Here is a 21,321-nt window from a genome sequence, read left to right as displayed (position 1 = left end):
TGGAAAACATGTGCTTCTATTGCCCCATTTAACAAAATAGACATTTTTTTTAAAAAAATACCAAACTTCTCTGCATGCCAACTGTTCTTGGGTCGTCAGATATGTATTGAAAAATACTGCAGCCAATTAGCTTATGAAATATAATCAACCAAATTCCCTTTTTATATGAAACTTGATCAACTTGGTTATTATTCAAAGGAAATGGGCCTTGAACATATCTTAAGTGAAAATACCATTTCTACACTGGCTTCAGCGTAGACATCAATAAGATTAGTATTTTTCACTTTAGCTATATATCCTTCAGAATCTCACCTTCCTGATTTTTTTTTTCAAATGGCAAAATCATCTCAGGCTTTAGACAATATAGAAATATGTGATTAATGTCTGTAATATTTCCAAACATGCTCACAAATGACTCATCCGGTTGATGTTTGTTATTATATTTGTCTTGATCAATGCATCAGGGATATCATGCAAGTATTTAGGGCAGTCAGTTGGAAAGGGATCTTTCTACTAAAATTATCTATATAGAGCAGGGATTTAAAATATATGTTTTTGAACCACTTGCTAAATTCCCAAATTCTTTTAGAACTTACTGCTGTGAAATCTACAGATTTGCTTTTTAATTTGTCAACTTTAACTGTCTTTCTATTGTAACAGTAGTTGGTGGAAAATTATCTTAATGCTGACCACTGCTGAGAAATAACACTTACTTAAAAGAAATGATGAACTGCCCAAACAGAAAAAACTGTGCTCTGAAATACTCCTAGGTTTAGATGGCAATTCTCCTGCCCTTTGCTGTTGCTATATAAAAAGTTGCCTTTGCCATTTGGAGTTATGTTCTGCTAGCACAGCAATCTGTTAAGGGCTGTTCTCAGTCTTGAAAAGAAACAGACAGTGTAAGCTAGACAATCCCGTATTTGTTGGACTTGGGAGGATAAAGGCACCACAGTTAGATCCTTCTTTCTCAGAGAAGCAGACAGTTCTCAGAATATGCAAATGATCATTTAGTCAAGCAAAAACTGCATAAAAGGCTAGATATTTTTAGAAGGTGTAAATCTGTTTAATGAAAGTGTTGAGAAGACAAAATTACCCTCTTTCACTGTTTCCAAGGTGAAGAATAAGTAAAACTGTCTTTTTTTTAAAAAAAACACAACATCATGCTAGAACAGATCCAGAGAAGCGTGCATAAACAAGCATAAGTAGACCTTGTTCTCTGGCAACACATAATTAAAAATAGCCTTATACTTCCATGACAGAAGTATAAGGAGACAGAAGTGAGATAATACAAGGCACATGAGCAAAACTACATGCTCTGAATTATGAATGTAGGCCTCAAGTTTTTGAGATGTACTAAGTATCTTTCAGTATACATGTAATTTCAAGACTTCTTTCAAGTACACATCCATGGTATCTAGAAAGAGATGCGGGTCCAGAGATGGGTTGTTGTAGCAAAGTAATGTTATCTTCTTTCCAAGCCACCATATCACTTTCATATATGTCACTGAGCTGAAAGGCTGTGCCACTCAGCTGCTACAGAAGTATTGAATGGCTCTGGGATGGCAAAAAAAAAAAAAAAAAAACCCTAAAAACAAGTAGCTATAGGCAGTCCTTGCTTAACAATGATAACTGGGACCAGAAATTCTATCGCTAAGCAATGTGGTTCTAAAGTGTGAAGTCACATGTTACATTGCTTAGCAACAGCAATCCTGGCACTTCCCTTAGTGGTGCTTGAGCAAGCATATCCTCACAACTTCCACAACGAGCAAAATCAATGGGGAAACCAGTGGGAAACTGCAAGTCCCAGGTGGCTTGCAAGCAGGCCCACTGCCAGGTGAGGAAGCATACAGAAAGGAAAGATTTAAAGATTCAATAAAGAAAAAGAGTAACAGGAATATATCATAAAAGAAAGTAAAAGCAAATGATGTACAAATGATGTTCATGTGACTGTGGGTATCATAGATGCACACCGGTTGGCAGATATCCATATCCTGTGAGTACAGTGACACTATGACAACTGCAACTTCAAGGATTAGTCATAAATCTCCTTTTTCAGAGCTGTCATAAATTTGAATAATCACTGAACAAGTGATTGGCAAGCAAGGACCATCTGTACTGACTGCAAATAAAATGAGTTTGACTAATACATTTTTGGAATAAGAAGTAACACTAAGTACAATTTATTAAACTCTTAATACATTTTCTGAATAAGAAGTAACACTAAGTACATCTTATTAAACACTTTCAACTTTTTTTTTTTGTAAATTTTATTTGAGTTTTCACAAAGAGAAAAAAAAATACAAATAAAACATCTTTTTTGAAAGCAGCATAATCCCGGGTTACATTTCTTCGTACAGACACAAATTCAGGTTCATGCTCATTTTTATATTCTATTCCATATCTTACTACTATTTTACATTTTCTGCATAGCTTCTCCCCTCTTTTAATTTTCTCAATTTTATTTTAATTATCTCAATTCAAATCAAATCATTGTATTTATATTTTTTGTCTGTCCTGTTTCAATTATCTATTATCTTTTCTCATTAAACAAAATTTCTCCTGTAGTTACTGATTGGAGTATGACACCTTTATATCTTTTCCCTAAAATTGTAACATTCAATATAATACATAACTTCCATTCGGATTCTGCTTGGTACATTCTTAAAATACACACTGTATTCTTAAAAAAAGAAATATATATATATAAATGTATATAATTAAAACAACATTCCATTCCAATTCAATTCTATCATTAGTATTAATATTCATTAAAGTCTTAACATCTTTAACATTACTTTTCAATTAAATATCATACTTCTTTGAGAACAGTTATAAGCTTTCCGAAGTTAATTCCCCCCCCCTCTTCACTTATATTTTATAAAACATTAACTAATTAAAATGTTCCCGTTCCTTCCTAATTCAATTTTCTCATTTATTTTATTTCACTTATTTTATTCACAAACATTTCACTAAATTACACTAACCATTTTATCCCTCATTTTAATCATATGTTGTTTCCAATTTTCTAAAGTTATTTCTATTACTAATATAACAATACAATCTTATGTACCTTTACAGAATCCCTTTTTCAGTTTGATTTTCACCGATTATCTCTAAATAGGTCCTGTTTCTCTATATCTTGCTCCAGTCCTTTGTAACTTCTTTTCCTTTCCTTCTTCCCTCTCTTCTTCTCTCTCCCCTTTTTACCCTCTTGTCTCTCTACCTCTATTTCTCTCTTCTGTATTCCCCTTTTCTGTTGCTTTCCAGTATTATACTTATTTTTCAAATTATTTTTCTTTTCTTTGGTTTTTTTTTTAAGTCTTAAATTCTCCATTCTCTTTCCCCGCCTTTCCTTTTTCTTCCCCACATAGAATTACTTGTTCATTAAAGATGGCTTCTTCTTTGTCCCAGTCTTCTTGTTTTGCAGTCTTGTTGTTTCTCATAGTTCCAAATCGCCATTTCTAAGAATTGAAAGATGAAGCCAAAAGAACCCTTCCCTTCTTGTGCATCTTCTTTTTACTTTTTAAGTTCCATTTTCAATTCATCCAGAAGTGGTACCATTGTATAAATTTTTAAACAACCACCCAATAGATTTTAGTCATTCAAATATAATAACCAAAAATCCAAAGATAACCAAATAATCCAAATACATGCAAGCTGTTTCTTTTTTTCCCACTTTCTCTTCCTGGGGTTACTATTTAGTTGCAAAGTTTCAGTTAAAATGTATCTTTTAGAAGTCTTGTTGAAGTTTTACTTTAGATTCTTTTTAATTCCCAGCAGTCTCCTCCCTCTTCCAGATCCTGCCCTTATTCTTTTTCTCTCCCTTCCTGCTTATGAAAAAGAAAGTTTTTAATGTCCAGAAATCTTTATTATCCCTTTGGCATTTTGTTTTATTTTCAGCTTAATTGCCTATTGATGTCAAAGCGGATTTTTCCGATTTCTTATTTAAGTCTCTTAGTTGTCAGTATAGGGAAGGAGAGAGAAGAAAAAAAAAGCCAAACCTTTCCCTTTTCACTTTCCTTCGCTGCTTCCGACTCTTCTTTGGGAGCGAAGTTATTTTTTGTAAGTTTAAATTCCAAGGTACCTTGGTTGTTGCTTTTACAATTTAACCCGGTCAGCCAAAACTTTCACTTCTTATCTTCCTCCTGCACATTCTTTTCCGGTCAAGTTCTTCTTTGTGGTGGCCATTTCTGACCACCGCTGCAACCGCCTTCGGGAAAGGGAGTAATGGCCAGCTGAGGAGGAGAGATGCAGCTCTCCTCGACCCTGCTGGTGATCTCCCCCCTCTTCACCACCTCTGCGGGGTGGCTTAGCCCCGAAACCCGGCCCGCGCTCCAGCAGCGAGCCCAGACAGAAACCACGCACAATCGCGGATTTCTGTCTGTCGCCGAAGCCCTTCAAACCGGAAGTCCAACTCTTTCAACTTTTCATTTATAGTGCAATGCAAAAGCACAAGTAAGCCCTTGTGATTATAATTGGGCTGGCTACTACATAATGGGAAATGAGGTGCCAGATGTGATATACTACATTACTGTTAATTGCTGTCAAAATAGATAGCCTTATGGATAATTGAATGAGTGAATGAGTTATTGGCCAAGTGTGATTAGACACACAAGGAATTTGTCTTGGTGCATATGCTCAGTGCACATAAAAAGAAAATATACATTGGTCAATAATTATTTAATTATATCTAGAAAGACATCACCTTGCTGGTCTTTCCTTTCTGTATTTTCTAAGCACAATATCTTTCTCCAACCTTTCTTTTTGCATCGTATGTCCAAAACAGGAAAATTATAATATAGTTTATGCCTGATTTCTTCCAATAATGATTGATTTGTTCACCAGCAGACAATAGCACCATTTGCACCTTTAACCAGCAAGTAATTCTGAAGAACTGATTTTATTACCAACTTATTTCTTCAATGCCAACTTAAGACAGTGGTATGTTATGTCTAATTTTGCCCTTATCAAGACTTCCTTCCTCAGTATATTATTAATTTCTACAGATGTGACAGCATTAGACTGTTGTAACAAAAAACATATTCTTGGAATATTCAGCTTTCACTTAAAAAGTTCTTGAACTCTTCTACTTTTATATTATTCCTAGTGTTTTATCATTGTGAAAGTTTTACTGATGTAAGTAGCATCAAATTTTCCCAATCCCATTAAAATATGTCACAATAATATTTGACACATTTAAGGTAGTGCATTTTCCATATATCTTAACCATATCCCATTATAAGCAAAAGGAGTGGTCTGGACTCTTAAGGCATGGCTTAAAGGATGTCGTTTTGCTCACTGAAGAATAGCAGCCAGACCGTGTTTATGCTAGTTTCAAGTAAATATTAAAGCAATATGAAATATCTGAGTATTAAAATTCAGTCTCAAGTGGCTTGGAAGAAACAGAGCTCTCTCTCTATTTCCACCGAAAAATTCACACCCACCACATGGTGGCGGGAGAGTCTCTTGGGTCCTTGCAGCGTCCGGATTTTTGCCAGCCCTTACACTGACGGTAGCCGTAATCCTACTCCAGAGCGACGCCAGGAAAATCCCCAAGTAACCGTAAAAATAGCATGGTAATAGCATCCGTTTTGTTTTGTTACAATGTAAATGTGAGCCAACTCTTCACACCTCAGTTCCAGTGAGGATGAATGCAACCTGGAAGCCCAGGTTAGGGATAAAGCGTCACGGAGAACACCTACTTATTGTATGTGGTTGCTAGAAGTCGTAAATGACTTGAGAGTACCTCAGCATAAACAAGTCCTCACTCACCGGGATAAAATGACTTTCAGTAGATCTTCCTCTTTTCATTTTGGATTTCCTAACTTGTGGTCCTAAAAGGGCAACTTCCGTGTTCCCTCCGTTTCTAATCGCGTGTAAAAAAAAACACTAACTCAATGTTACGGTATTGCGGCGCTTCACTAGGACTATTTATATTGCGAAAAAGCGGACCGCGAGATACCAATAAAGGATAAAGATTGGTTATAGGAACTAGCTTATTACCAACTCGTGATCGTCTGTATTTTGCGCCTCAGGCACAGTATCCCTACCTACGTTAACACGTTTTTGCCAACATGGAATCAGAGATGCTGAGGGCTGGCAAACTCATTAAAAACTACAAGCCCCAATATGCACCGCAGCATCGGTACACACGAATGACAAGCCTCGTGAAAAGATACCGGTACACATAGAGTTATAGCAGTAGAGTCAACCATGGAATACAATATGTTATCGCCGTTATTATCGCCGTGTATTATGGATGTGGATTCCCCGAGAAAACTGACCACAGAGTCGCTTCTAATACTCGAAACAAGATGGGAGGCAAATAAACCTAATAAATAAAAAGTATAAATAATGCATCGAGTAGCACCGTATCTTGCCTCCTGGCTAAAACTTATTAATCTGAAGTAAAATTGTAACCATGGAGAAAAATCTATGCGGTCGTCAGGAAAACAGGACCCCGCTGGCACGTAATTAATGTTGTAAAGCACATAGACACACGAGTGTCCGTGCAACTTGGCGGAAGACCGGATTTTTCACGTTCTGGGAGCGCCGGGCGTGGAACACGAGGTTTGGGCTGAGGTAATGAAAAGGCTGCTTTCACACTTGCGGCTTTTCACGTTGTAGGGGCTTCGGCGTCTAATTCGACAAAAGCATGGCATAGTAGGCCGTTTAAAAAAAAAAATTTTTTTTTAAACATTTCCTCCTCAAGTGAAACCTAAGCCGACCACCTCAGTAATCCCCTCTCGGTTGCTATCTTTGAGTTTGCACGAGAGCATGAAACCCAACCCAGGTCCATTTAGAGCAGGGGTCCCCAAACTTGGCAACTTTAAGACTTGTGGACTTCAAATCCCAGAATTCTCCACAAGTCTTAAGTTGCCAAGTTTGGGGACCCCTGATTTAGACACTGAATTTTAGAGGGATCGTTCACGCTCCTGTTCCGGAGGAAGGTTGGAGGAAAAGGAGAGCGAACGGAGTTTTCTCGGACGCCTTCAGGTTTGCCAGCCAAGGGTTTCGGAAATCTCCACTCCCCGCCCCACGTCTATGCAAGCAACACGGCGCTCCTCCTGATCGTAAAGCCTCCCCCCTCCCCCCGCCCCGAGTTAGCCGAGCGAAAGTTACTCCGCAGCCGCGTTGAACTCGGAAGTGCAAGAAGTCTGCGTTGCGCGCAAACAAAGCCGAGCAAGCAGGAAGAAAGCCTTGCGGGTATGTTTAATGACTGGCGGGGGTATATAACGACGGTTGAAGGGAAAGCGTTATACGAAATACCGCTCGGAGCCCGCCCCAGTGAGAAGGTTGTGGCTGCTCGCGTTCGCAGCCTGGGCTTCACGAGACGTGGGGAGAACCCGGCCCGGGCTCGTCCTCCTGACTCTCTGAGAGCTGGAGGGTTTTGGAGGAAAAGGCGCATTTGATCCGTCTGTGTAACAGCCAGAAAGCTCCGTTGGGCTTTTTTGGGGGGGGAGGGAGGGGATGCGGGGGATGCGCCTTTGATTCTGGCTTGGTGACCATACAGAAAAGGTCCGTCAAGATTTTTTTATTTATTTTTTTGAGGGGGTGTCAAGATTTTGGAAGCGATTTGCTCGTGTCTCCTTCCTGGATGTCTCAAAAGTGGGTTTGTTTGTTTCTCCCCAAGAGGCAACTGACCTTTCCGCTTTTTCTCTGAAGATGTTTCGCTTCTCATCCGAGAAGCTTCTCCAGCTCTGACTGGATAATGGTGGGGGGGGATAGAAGGATTTATATTCCTCGCAGACAACTGGTCCAGTGGTGGGATTCAAAATTTTTACTACCGGTTCTGTGGGTTTGGCTTGATGTGAGTGGCAGGGGAAGGATACTGTAAAATCCCCATTCCCTCCCCACTCCTGGGAGAAGGATACTGCAAAATCCCCATTCCCTCCCCAGCCCACTAACCTGCTTTCCAGCTCCGTTCTCCTGTATAGGGCAACCAAAGAAGACCCAGCTAATCAGCTGGGACTCAGGAGGCAGAGAATAGATGGGGGCGGGGCCAGTCAGAGGTGGGATTTGCCAGTTATCCGAACTACTCAAAATTTCTGCTACCGGTTCTCCAGAACTGGTCAGAACCTGCTGAATGCCACCTCTGCACTGGTCCTTTGCATTCCTTTATTAGAGGATCGTTGAGGCCACCTGGAGGTTTATCTCTGTCCTCGGGATCAGCCAAATGGTGCAAATGGGTGTGGAGCCTTCTTGGGACTGTTGACTGTTGTGTGGTGGACTGGAGATAGATGATCTAGGGTTGAGAGTGTGTGACTGGCCCAAGGTCACCCGGTTGGCTTTGTGCTTGAGGAACTTGGGCTCTTTTGATTTCTAGCCTTCAAGGTGCCTTTAAGATCTCATAATACCCAGATAAGAATGTGGTAAAGGAGTCTGAAGATGATTGAAACTGAATTATAATGTATTTCCTCAACCAAGTTGAAAGAAGATGAGAGAAGGGAAGTTCAAAAGTAATGTTAGAAAGGATTACAGGTAATCTGTGACTTAATGACCATAACTGAGTGCAGAATTTATGTTGCTAACTGATAAATTTCTTAAGTGATTTTTGTCCCATTTTATGACCTTTCTTGCCACATTTGTTAAGGGAATCACTGCAGTTGTTAAATGAGTAACATGGTTACTAAGTGAATCAAGCTTCCCTGTTGACTTTGCTTGTCAGGTCGCAAAAGATGGTCATGTGATCCTAGGACACTGCAACCGTCATAAATAGCCAGTTGCCAAGCATCCAAATGTAAATCACGTGACCACAGGGATGCTGCAATGGTCATAAGTGTAAAAAATGGTCATAAGTCACTTTTGCAGTGCTGTTGTAACTTTGGTCACTAAATGAACTGTTGTACACTAAATGAACTGTTGAGTACTTCACAGAAAGCGTAGTGGAAACTTGGAACCAACTTTTGATGGGTCAATCATCAGTAATTGAGTTTATGCTTGAGATAAACACATGTCCACCACCTGACAATAATTAAAAACAAAAAAATAAATTAAAAAGATAATTAAAAACTCAAAGGGTTTTTAATGGACCACTAGGTATTTTTTGTCATCAATTTTCTATGTTTCTATGCAAGCATGAGGACACCTAGATTGAAATTTCCTTCCCAAATTGCAAAATTCAGTGTGACTTCAAGCCAGTTAAGTGCAGATTTAAACATAATGCACATATATTGACAGATTTAGATGAGATCATATCCCATTTGTACTAATTTTATTGGAGGTAATTTAAATATTGTTGCTCAATAAAAATGGCTGCTTTTTCTTATTCAAATTTACTGCTTTCATGGCCAAGTTAATTCCTAAGAAATAGCCATACCGGTACTACTATTCTCAGCCTTCATACTGATCTGTTATTAGCTGTGGTGGAAAAAATCTGGGTCAAGCTGTATTGTACTGGTCCACTTTTGAATGGTAATGGAAATAAGCATGTGCTTTTCTCGATGGAGGTTCTCTGCACATGGAAAAGTTTAAATGTTAAAAGAAGAGCATGTTCAGTCTGTAGACTGAAGAACAGTAATATATCTTGCCCACCAAATGTATTTGCTTCATTGAAGTTGGAATTGACTTCGGTAATAGAAGCCTAAAGGTTTGCCAAAACAATACCATTTGAGCATTCTGTATTTAGGAATACTGTGAAAGCTTGCATTCACCTATAGCAGGGGTGTCAGACTCACTGGTGTCACCATGGTGTCACATATCAAGACTTTCCCCCCCTTTGCTATACCAGCTGTGGGTATGGCCAGCGCATGATGGGCTGGAGTTTTGACAGACCTGACCTAGGGCTTCCTGCTGGATGTTATGTATTGATGGAGACATTAATATAAACACTTTGTGCTATCTAGTAAGATAAGCTTTGATTGGGAAGTAGTAATAGGAAACAAAAGACTATTGAACTGGCATTAGAAATGAATTTGTAAGAAACGGGGGACTCTGGGAAGAACTGGGGAGAGAACTTGAGGTGTCATAACTAGAAAATTAAATGTCACACTGCTGAAGATGTAGTGCTGGCATTAGTAAAGAGTAATAAGAGGCTGGTATACAGTACCTAAAATGGACTGGGCAGGGTTACATAGCTGAAGGTTTGTTTTGTTTCTAGGAAAATAAGCTTAGTGAAAAAGAGCAAAATGCAGAGAAGCATGCCAAAAACAAAGAGGGGAGGTAGCTTTTTTTTCAATGTAGACCTGAGTTTGAAGATGATAGAAAATATAACAATCAGAGCAAGAAGAGGAATTTTATTTCTGTCTACCAAAAACTAGCTATTTTTAGAGTTTGCTTGTCTACTAAGTAGGATGTGATTAGAGTAATCAGAAAAAGCCATGTGTTCAGTATTACATCTTGGAAAACCAAAGGCAGTTAAAGCAATTTTAAGTTACAGTCGTGTGTGTGTGCGCGCGCACGTGTTCGCAAACTGTTTGCAATGTTTATTTTCAAATTATGTGTACAGAAAAAAGGGAGTGTATATGACTAGCAGTAAGTAATTCTTGCTAAGAAATGGGAAAAATAGTTTGCTTACTTTAACATCTTTTCTTAACTCCAAAATGTTGGTTTTTGCAGTGTGCCTTTCATCAAATCCCAGGAAAACCCTTAAAAGATTCTGAAAACAGCATGTTGCCTACAATACAGCAGTGAGATAGTTGAAAGATACTCACAGGCAAGATCACATTGCAACAGTACTATTAAACTGCCAGTTACCAGCTTGTGTTTTGGGGCAAAATTTGAAGTGGTCTTGATAAGCTTTAAAGCTATAAAGCACTTAGGTCAAGAATACTTTGTCTCCTCTAACTACTACTCCTCCTCTCCAGGCTGCTGGCATAATTTAAACTTATATATTGGAAATATTTTCTAAAGCATTCTCAGACCACTTTTTATTACTGCCATCATTTAATGCAGACTTGGGCATTAAGTGGGCTGCCTGCAGTGCAAACTTCTACAGGCAGCCATTGCCAATTTACTATCAATAGTTTGCAGACTATTTTTTAAAGGTCCAGCCGGTGGAATTCTAAAGGAGAGAAACCTGTATCTGGCTTATATATTAATGGATCCTCAATTTATTCATAAAAAAATCACCTTCCTACTGCAAAACCCACGAACCATAGCATCCTAACAGAATAAAAGAAATCTGAGCTTCTGGCTTCTATCTTGAGAGGATTCTGGTTGCTTGCTGCACCTTCCAGAAAATCAACAATTGCTTCAACATTGTTAAATCACAGGGGGGTGGCTTTAATTTTTTCTCCCTACCTACCAACCTGCTGAGAAAGATAATCAAGTATTGTTTGTGCATCTATTACAGGGTTGTCAAACTGCCAGCCTGAGGGCCAGATGTTTCATGCACTGACCATGCCCACATCCGGTCTAGTGAAGGGGTGGGGGGAAGTCCCGATAAGTCATGAGTTTGACACCTCTGATCTATTAGGCCTCCTGACCCACCAGCCAATATCACATGTGGCCTTAAAGGCAAAAATGTTAGCCATCTTTTCTTAACTGTCTTTGCATGAGGAGTCTTTTGCCCTAGCATCACTATAATCCAGTGGGAGGCTTGTCTATGGACATTCTCAATCATCCAGGTCACATGGTTGTCTCAGTTCAAGAACTTAAGATATTTCATATATAAACAGGAATTACCAATACAGGGCTATCAGTCATTTAAACAGCAAAATGTCTTTTAAAGGGAAGATTTCATTGCTCATCATGAAAAAATAACTCCTGGAATTTCTTAATCTAGACAAGCCTACAATTCCAACTGCTGTTTTACCATTGTACAGTCCATCTGTTTCGGTGTATACATGCACAAACATTTAAGTTGATATGCAGGTCCATCTCTTTTTGTTTTTAGCACAACATGTTGTATGACTTGTCTACAAAAGCTGTCCTGAATCAGTCATGTTCTGAATGAGATGCTGCATTCGATTTAAGGCAGGCATCTTCAAACCTGTCAACTTTAAGACTTATGGACTTCAACTCCCAAAATTCCCTAGGCAAAATAGCCAGTTGAGAAAGTCTGGTAGTTGAAGTCCACAAGTCTTAAAGTTGCCAAGTTTGGAGATGCCTAATCTAAGGAAACAGTTTTAAGTGTTTTTTTTCCAGAATTTAGAAACAGAAAACTGACAATCAAAAGACTGAGTGTTCCGGACTTCCGGTTTGTCAGCTTCACTAGCGGCAGGGATTTGCGATCCTGCGCAATCCCTGCCGTGCTAGCCGCTTTGGTGCCTCCGATCCACGGACCTAGAGGCTAAGGCTGCCACGAAGAGGCAGCCGAAGATAGGGGAGCTGGTGAGGGGTTTGGGGTGTTGCAGACCCCCTTCCCAGCCGGGCAAACCCCCTCTCCCAAGACGGTCGAGCAGCGGTCTGTAATGGCCGCCTCAAAGAAGCCGGCAGCTGGGTAAGACTGAGCAGGAGGAAGAGAGGAGAAAGTTGTTAAGAGAAAGTTTTTGTGGCTGACCCAGGATTTTAAGAGGCATTTAATCCTGAGAACTATTGTTTTCTGAACAATACTTCGTTTCCAGAGGAGGATTTCAAGTGGCAAAATTGAGTGCTGAAAGGGAAAGTTCACTCTCCTTCCTTATGGAATCAACAAATGGCCATTGAGAAACCTGTTGTTTTTATAAAGGTAAAAACTTGGCTTCTTGTTATAAGTGGGAAGGAAGAGGACAATATATATATTATATTAATTATATTATATTATATTATATTATATTATATTATATATTATATTATATTATATTATATTTAATTATATATATATATACATATACATATATACACACACACACACACACACACACACACACACACACACACACACATATATATATATATATATATATATATATATATATATATATATATATATATATATATATATATGGCCTTCAGCTTTGTCGGGTATTTCACGTCATTATAGTTGTGCTTTTAAAGTTGTAGAAACGTTTCAGCAGAATCTCATCTGCCATCATCAGGCTTCTGTATTGTGTCCGTCTGTGAGTCAGACAGCGGACACAATACAGAAGCCTGATGATGGCAGATTTCTGCTGAAGCTAAATTCTAAAGCACAACTTAATGACGTGAAATCGAACAAACTGAAGGCCATACATGTAATACCGCGAAAACTTAAGAAAACAAATTATATATATATATATATATATATATATATATATATATATATAAATAATAATAATAAATAAATATTCTGTTGGAGGAGATGCCTTGAAGATCTTGAGACCAGAAATTAATTGCAACAAGGCTTTAAAATATAGATTGGAGTTTTTTTCCTTTCCCTTTGATACCTCACCAGGAAGAGAAAGTGAGAACTTTGTGTTTTGTTTGGACTGATTGACTCTCTCTGGAACTTTGAGGAATTGCTCTAACTTTTGAAACATTTTGGTTGCTTTAAGAAGAAGAATAAAGAATGGCTTTATTTGTTGATGAACTCAGAGAATATGAAGAAAGAAAGGACGCTGTGAAAGAAGCCTTCCTCTTTTTAGAAATGGCGCTTGTTGATTATCAAATACAACAGATGGAGGAAATGGAAGAAGAAGAAGAAGAAGAAGAAGAAGACGCCATCTTCAATGAATCTAAAAATTTAGTAAAGGAGAAAGAAAGGAAGGAAAATAAAGGACTTAAGATTTAAAAAAATACTTAAGAAAGGAAAAAATAAGATGCAAAACCAATTCAATGTTAATGTTACTGAGCAAAAGGAGAAAGGAATACAACAGAGAGGGGAAGCTGGAGGTAAAAAGGTTAGGTGGGATAAGAAAGGAAGGGAAAAGGGAGGGAAAAGCCACAAAGGTATAAAACAAGATGGGAAAAAAGGAATTTTTTTTAGGGATAAAGGGTAATGTATAATTTCTTTAAAAAAGATTCTGCAAGGTACATAAGATGGTATGGTAGTATTTGTATTAGAAATAGAAAATTAGAATGTTATAAGAATTAACAAAAGACTAAAATATTGAAATGTTTAGTAATGATAGATTTTAAAATTTAATAAAAGATTAAAAGGAATGTTTAAAATATTAAGTTTAATTAAAAAGTTTAATTTACTGTTTCGATCTTATTATAAACTCATTATTGTAGCACTTGTTTCTTGAAATAGACAATTGGAATGCTATAAGATTTAAAATTTAGATTTATTATTTAATTATATTAATTATTATGGACTTATTTTCTCTCTTTAGAGGTTAGTAGGTTGAATATACTAAGCAGAATCAGATTGGGTATTAGGTGTTATTTTAAATATTAATTTAGGGGGAGGATAGAAAGGCATCATACCTTGATCAGTGATTTCAGGAGAAATTCTTTTTTTTTACTTGCTGTAGGGAATGAGATAAATGGATAATTTGGAAAGAATGGACAAAAATATAAATACAATGATTTAAATTAAAATGAATTAAATAAAATAGAAATAAGAAGAGTGAAAAGCGGGGAGAAGTTATATAGAAGATATAGAATGGTAAATAAGATAGGTAATGGTATATAAGATGAGCACAGATTTAATTGAAGTCCATACAAAGAGAGGTAATCTGGGGCCAAACTACTTTCTTAAAAGAAGTTTTATATTTTTGTGTTTTCTTTGAGAATTAATAAAACCTCGGAGGAATGTTGGATGAGAATAATGTTAAACAAGACAGAGAGGAATGAAGATGATGATTATAAACTGGATAAATATAGAAAATTAATAATAATTAATGAAATTGAATACGAAAAGAGAAACAATGAGAAATTTGTTAAGAGATATCTATATGGTTATATTGAAATGGTGAAAAATAGAATTATGTTGTATAAAATAATATTTTATTTGACTTGTAAAATTAATAATGGAGAGGTTTTATGTATTTAATGGTTAACGATGGTTTGTTTGTCTTTAAAATCAATAAAATTTGTTTCAAAAAAAAAAAAAAAGACTGAGTGTTCCATTGAGTACCCTGTGAATTATTATTTTTTGTCAGATGATGGTCATGTGTTTATACCAAGTGTGTTTAAATTCAATTATTGATGATTGACCCACCTCTGCTAGAAGTTGGCTCCAAGCTTCCACTACTATTTGTGAAGTAATTTTATGAAATTTATGTACCTATGCACCTGTAAGAGATAAAATTTTAACTAACTTTTTATCAACTAGCATGGAGAAGGTACAGTTATTAAAGATCATGATAGTAATAGAGAACTGTCTTTTCTAATGAAGGAGGTGATTATATTTTTTTCGCCACAATTTGGTTTCTATTCAGCTAAATTCCAAAACATCCATGTATCACTAGTCTTTTAACAAGTTATATATACAATGCAATACACTGCTCAAAAAAATAAAGGGAACACTTAAAACAACACAATGTAACTCCAAGTCAATCACACTTCTGTGAAATCAAACTGTCCACTTAGGTAACAACACTGATTGACAATCAATTTCACATGCTGTTGTGCAAATGGAATAGACAACAGGTGGAAAGCAGAGGCAGTTAGCAAGACATCCCCAATAAAGGAGTGGTTCTGCAGGTGGTGACCACAGACCACTTCTCAGTTCCTATGCTTTCTGGCTGATGGTTTGGTCACTTTTGAATGCTGGCGGTGCTTTCACTCTAGTGGTAGCATGAGAGGGAGTCTACAACCCACACAAGTGGCTCAGGTAGTGCAGCTCATCCAGGATGGCACATCAACGCAAGCTGGCAAGGTTTGCTGTGTCTGTCAGCGTAGTGTCCAGAGCATGGAGGCACTACCAGGAGACAGGCCAGTACATCAGATGTGGAGGCCATAGGAGGGCAACAACCCAGCATCAGGACCGCTACCTCCGCCTTTATGCAAGGAGGGACAGGAGGAGCACTGCCAGAGCCCTGAAAAATGACCTCCAGCGGGCCACAAATGTGCATGTGGCTGCTCAAATGATCAGAAACAGACTCCATGAGGGTGGTATGAGGGCCCGACGTCCACGGGGGTGTGTGTGTGCTTACAGCCCAACACCGTGCAGGATGTTTGGCATTTGCCAGAGAACACCAAGATTGGCAAATTCGTCACTGGCGCCGTGCTCTTCACAGATGAAAGCAGGTTCACACTGAGCACATGTGACAGACATGACAGGGTCTGGAGATGCCGTGGAGAACATTCTGCTGCCTGCAACATCCTCCAGCATGACCGGTTTGGCAGTGGGTCAGTAATGGTGTGGGGTGGCATTTCTTTAGGGGGCCGCACAGCCCTCCATGTGCTCGCCAGAGGTAGCCTGACTGCCATTAGGTACCGAGATGAGATCCTCAGACCCCTTGTGAGACCATATGCTGGTGCGGTTGGCTCTGGGTTCCTCCTAATGCATGACAATGCTAGACCTCATGTGGCTGGAGTGTGTCAGCAGTTCCTGCAAGACGAAGGCATTGATGCTATAGACTGGCCCACCTGTTCCCCAGACCTGAATCCAATTGAGCACATCTGGGACATCATGTCTCGCTCCATCCACCAATGCCACATTGCACCACAGACTGTCCAGGAGTTGGGGGATGCTTTAGTCCAGGTGTGGGAGGAGATTCCTCAGGAGACCATCCGCCACCTCATCAGGAGCATGCCCAGACGTTGTAGGGAGGTCATACAGGCACATGGAGGCCACACACACTACTGAGCCTCATTTTGACTTGGTTTAAGGACATTACATCAAAGTTGGATCAGCCTGTAGTGTTTTTTTCCACTTTAATTTTGAGTGTAACTCCAAATCCAGACCTCCATGGGTTGCTAAATTTGATTTCCATTGATAATTTTTGTGTGATTTTGTTGTCAGCACATTCAACTATGTAATGAACAAAGTATTTAATAAGAATATTTCATTCATTCAGATCTAGGATGTCTTATTTTTGTGTTCCCTTTATTTTTTGAGCAGTGTATTTAAAAGGCTTGTTTGTTCCCCCAAGGTGTCCTAATTATGAATTAAGCTGTTTGCTTTTTTTACAGCAAAAATGATTTCTGCAAAGCAGCTGGCTGACCTTGGCTACAAGACATTTTCAAGCTCCATGCTTCTTCTTACTCTATATGGTGGCTACCTCCTGAGTAATGGTGTATATCGGGCATATCAGAGAAATACACGACTGAAGGAGCAAGGGATAAATGCTGATGATACTAAGCAGTGAACACTTAACACATCATAGTATGTGTAATAAATGGAAGACTGGTATGTTTTATCAGAAACTTCTGGGATTTTCTGCCATGAAGAATGGGAATTTCAAATTGTGTTGAAAAAGTGGAAATAGCTGTATGATTCTAGTCATTCAATTCTTTGCTCAGTTTCTCTCAATCCTACAATAGAAACTGAAGCAATCATTAAAAGATTTATTTACAGATAATTTACAATATGTTGTCATTTCTTTCTGGCCTTAAAAAGACTCCTCTCAAATAGAACCAACTCATTAGACCAGAGTAAGCTTTTCATTCTTACCAACTTCCTGTCCCAATTTTAAAACAATATCTGTATCTCACATCTCCAACAACTTGTTTATTCTGGCATAGGGAATAGTTTAAGTAGCTCTTCACCAAGAGAGAAAAATTGGGAATAATTTAAGTAGCTCTTGAAAGATGTGAATTTCTTGGATGATTTATTCCCTGACCATTCTTCAATTGATTTTAGCTAGATCCTTCTAGTCCATCAGTCCTTTAAATCTATGTGCTACCTAGCAAGCAGATGGTTTTGCATTTTCATTGCACTAGAATAAAAATAAAAAGTAATAAAGAAATTATATTTAATTTTCTGGGAGCCAATAAAGGATCATCATCCACAGCAGCCAAAGACCATGCTTAGGGTTACAACAGCAATCATGCCTACTGAGACACAAACTTAAGCTATTTGTTTTGCAGTGTCAAAATGATGGTTCTTTTTCATCACTAAATCTTAACAACAGCAAGCAATATTATGCCAAAACCACAGCAAAAATTACCTTTCTCAATAAAACAAAATCCATAGAGATCCTATTCATCAAGGATTTTTTAATCACAGAGTAAACAATAATATAAAATGATGATAATTCAGGGGATTTCCAAAACCCAAGTCCTATCAACACTTCCCCATCTTCCATCTCCTTTGAAGTACCACTGAATAAAAGGCAAGTGGGGGCAGGAGACCCATCCAATCCCTGTGAGATGGCTACTGCATCCCAGCAGTATCGCACAAGATTGAGGTTCATCCAGGATATCACTTTTCTTCTGAAAACATGGGTAAACATGGGTATGAGACAATTAGCAACAAACACTGGTCATCCCTATCTATAATCCTATCACTGAAAACTACTCATCTCATTTTGTAATTCTTAAATGAACTCAAATCCAGAATTTGTATGAAAAGCAGGACGTTGTAGGAAATCACAATGAAGACTTTGGAGATGCTGCATCACTCAAGGAAAATAAATGCCAGCTTCATCTTTCTTATCACTCAGTAAGATGACATGAGGAAAAAAATATTTGCCATTGATATGCCATACACTAATAAGCAAACCCTTCAATCTATCTGTAGCACAATCCCCAGGTTGTTTAGCTGTAGCCCAATAGGTCCTACAAGAAATATAGAGTGATAGATCGTTGTCCAAAAATCCTGGAATGCCATAAAGCAGACAAAACCTGTTGGTGATCAAGCTTAACCCCCCAAAAAACAAAAATTCTGAAGCCTATTTTCTTTCCTCTTACATATTTCAACAAACATTAAATTCAAAATGGCTTATTTTCGAAAGTCGAAAAACGTTTTGCACTAGCAAACAGCTTCTTCATCCTGTGCAAAACTGCCTGTGCTGTCCTGTTTCAGATTCGCTAGAGGATTTGGGAGTGGTGAGGCAGTTGATTAAAAATTTCTTGTAACTGGGCATTTCTAGATATTTGTATTCAAAACTTTGGATTGTGGGGCAGCTATCCCCTGTTTTTACTCTTCTGCCCACTGGTCACTAATTACATGGCCATTTATCCGACTGCGATCATTGCTTGAAGTGTTAATAATTCCTTTTCTGTTGTTTGAAGTCACATCATCTTCAGAGCTGCTCTCCACATCACTGCGCTCATCTCTTAATACCTGATAAAAAGAAGCAAAAGTATGCCACAAATAAGGACTTGAAAAAAATAGTTTAAAAACAGACTCATATATAGTAGATGCTTGTTCTTTAAATGGTATGGTTTAGACATTTAATTATGGAACTGACGAACTTAAGAAAAAGACCAACAGCGCCAGGAAACTGAACAGCCTCAGAAATAATCAAGTGTTCTTTGAGAGCAAGGCTTGCTGAAAAAATAATGAAAATAATATTGAAGGAGGCAGAATCATAGATATAATAACATGCTAGTTTTAGATCATTCTACTATAAGTGAACAGAGCAGATAGCATTAATTATATATTAAATTTTCTACAGGAATACATTTTAATAACAAATTTTCTGCCTTTTCTCTTTCAAAGACACCATAGCTAACAATCAAAATGTTAGTATACTACTAATAAATGTACTACTAATAAAAAATAGCCTTAAAAACTAAAATAGATTTAATGTTCTTAAGAATATTTAAAGTATCTTTAAAATACATGTAGCTGATGATAGCAAAATTAAAGCCAGATTGATCTGCCTAAGTGCTCCATAACCTGCCCAACAAAACATCTCAGAAGAAAGAGAGGATCCTCCATAATTTATCTTGAAAAAAAGCAGCATCACAAGAGAAGATAGATAATTCCCAACCATTATTCTGAATTGATCTCATCTGTTTCACTGTAAGGTAGTCAAGCAAAGTAATGGAAAAAATAGCCCATCTCTTTACACTTTAATCTTTTTCCCATTTTTATATTAAGTCAATGAAATAATCACGGGGACCACAGAGCTATGTTGCCACAAAATAATCAGATACAAAGCAAGTGAGAAAAGATTGGCCTGAAACAGGGAACACATCTCAGCTTGCAATACAAAAGAAGCAAGTAGCTGTAGAATAATAAATAACAGTTGAAGAATTTGTCAAAAGACAGCCTAGAACTACAGAAAAATATCTCATAGTATTTCTGTACTTATGTTTGTATTAGCAGGATATCCTGGAGTACAATTTTTTTATTAGGTATACCGTATTTGCCGGCGTATAAGACGACTTTTTTGCCCTGAAAAACATGCCTCCAATTGGGGGGGTCGTCTTATATGCCGGGTCGTCTTATACGCCGGCAAATAGTAATTGGGAAGCACTGCGGCTGCCAGCGGCTGAGGCACTTTGCGCACCGTGGAAAGCGAATCCCGTGAAGCCAGAAGGAGCAGCCAGCCTTCTCCCAGCTCCCAAGGAAGCGAGGCTCGCACCGCCCGAGCTCCGCTGAGGTATCCGGCTGGGGCTGTCAGGAGTTGTTACCGCTGGCGCGGCTCCGCGCGGCTCCAGTCCCGCGTTGCCTCGGGAAGGGAAAGGCAAAACCAGGAGCCGCTGCTGCCATTGCAAAGCGCCGCCGCGGCTCTTCCTTTTTGCCTTTCCCTTCCCGAGGCAACGCGGGACTGGAGCCGCGCCAGCGGTAACAACTCCTGACAGCCCCAACCGGATACCTCAGCGGAGCCCGGGCGGTGCGAGCCTCGTTTCCTTGGGAGCTGGGAGAAGGCTGGCTGCTCCTTTCGGCTTCACGGGATTCGTTTCCACGGTGCACAAAAGTGCCTCAAAAAAAAAAGTGCAAAAGTGGAAGGCGTGCGGAAGAGGGGGCGAGTATATAACAAACTATATTTTGAGTGGAAATGTTGGGGGGTCGTCTTATACGCCGGGTCGTCTTATACGCCGGCATATACGGTACATGATCATTTCAGAATCAACATGCATTAAATTGGGAAAGGAAAAAGAACTGAACATATCCACCAAATTTAATTTAAAGCTGAACAGAAATATTCCGCAATAAATTCACAGCTGTCAAATTCTCGAATCTGAAAATAATTTACATGATAGGATACATTTCGCATGATCAGCTCCTGGCTAACCCTGGTGATGAAGGAGTTGTCTCTTCTTTTAATTCTCATTATAATATCACTTTGATAATTATCTCAAAGAAATTGCAAAAATGTGAATAACTGAGATAGTTTAAATAAAATATAACACAACAATATTTTGATATAATGAAGGCAATCACAATAAAGAGATCAGGGGAGACATCTAAACTGAAATGGAAATAACCTGAATAGAATACATACATAGGAACCTTATGCATACCATTTATTTTCCTGAATATAATCTATGAATGAATTTGATAGTAAGAAAATATAACCTGATAACAAAATTATGTCAGTTGTATCAAACATTGAAGGAAACAGGCTTTACATTCCAAATCACTCAAATTGATCCAAATATAGCACTGTTTCCCAGTATAGTAATTCAGAAGTA

General features: G+C 38.3%; 2 protein-coding genes across 2 annotated transcripts in view; one reads left to right on the top strand and one right to left on the bottom strand.

The window, feature by feature from the left end:
* The first annotated feature begins 7,090 nt into the window (after positions 1–7,090).
* On the top strand, positions 7,091–17,312 carry COX14 (cytochrome c oxidase assembly factor COX14). The gene is made up of 2 exons (XM_087953984.1): positions 7,091–7,206; positions 16,924–17,312. Exon 2 carries the CDS (start codon positions 16,929–16,931, stop codon positions 17,097–17,099), a length of 171 nt encoding a protein of 56 aa, XP_087810110.1. The 5' UTR covers positions 7,091–7,206; positions 16,924–16,928; the 3' UTR covers positions 17,100–17,312.
* A 617-nt stretch (positions 17,313–17,929) lies between these two features.
* CERS5 (ceramide synthase 5) overlaps positions 17,930–21,321 on the bottom strand; it is a 50,387-nt gene continuing 46,995 nt past the window's right edge. The window contains exon 10 of the mRNA XM_026679983.2: positions 17,930–19,018. Within this exon, the coding sequence (XP_026535768.2) occupies positions 18,872–19,018 (147 nt within the window). The 3' untranslated portion in view covers positions 17,930–18,871. The remainder of the gene's footprint in view (positions 19,019–21,321) is intronic.

This window comes from Notechis scutatus, chromosome 2 (genome assembly GCF_049901735.1).
Source record: "Notechis scutatus isolate UNSWTSFEM ecotype Mainland chromosome 2, rNotScu1.2, whole genome shotgun sequence".
NCBI lineage: Eukaryota > Metazoa > Chordata > Lepidosauria > Squamata > Elapidae > Notechis > Notechis scutatus.
The sequence above is the reverse complement of the archived record's forward strand: the minus strand, read 5'-3'. Positions and strand labels throughout refer to the sequence as shown.

Coding starts and splice junctions, on each gene's coding strand:
- COX14 (XM_087953984.1), top strand. CDS start 16,929: ATGATTTCTGCAAAGCAGCTGGCTGACCTTGGCTACAAGACATTTTCA.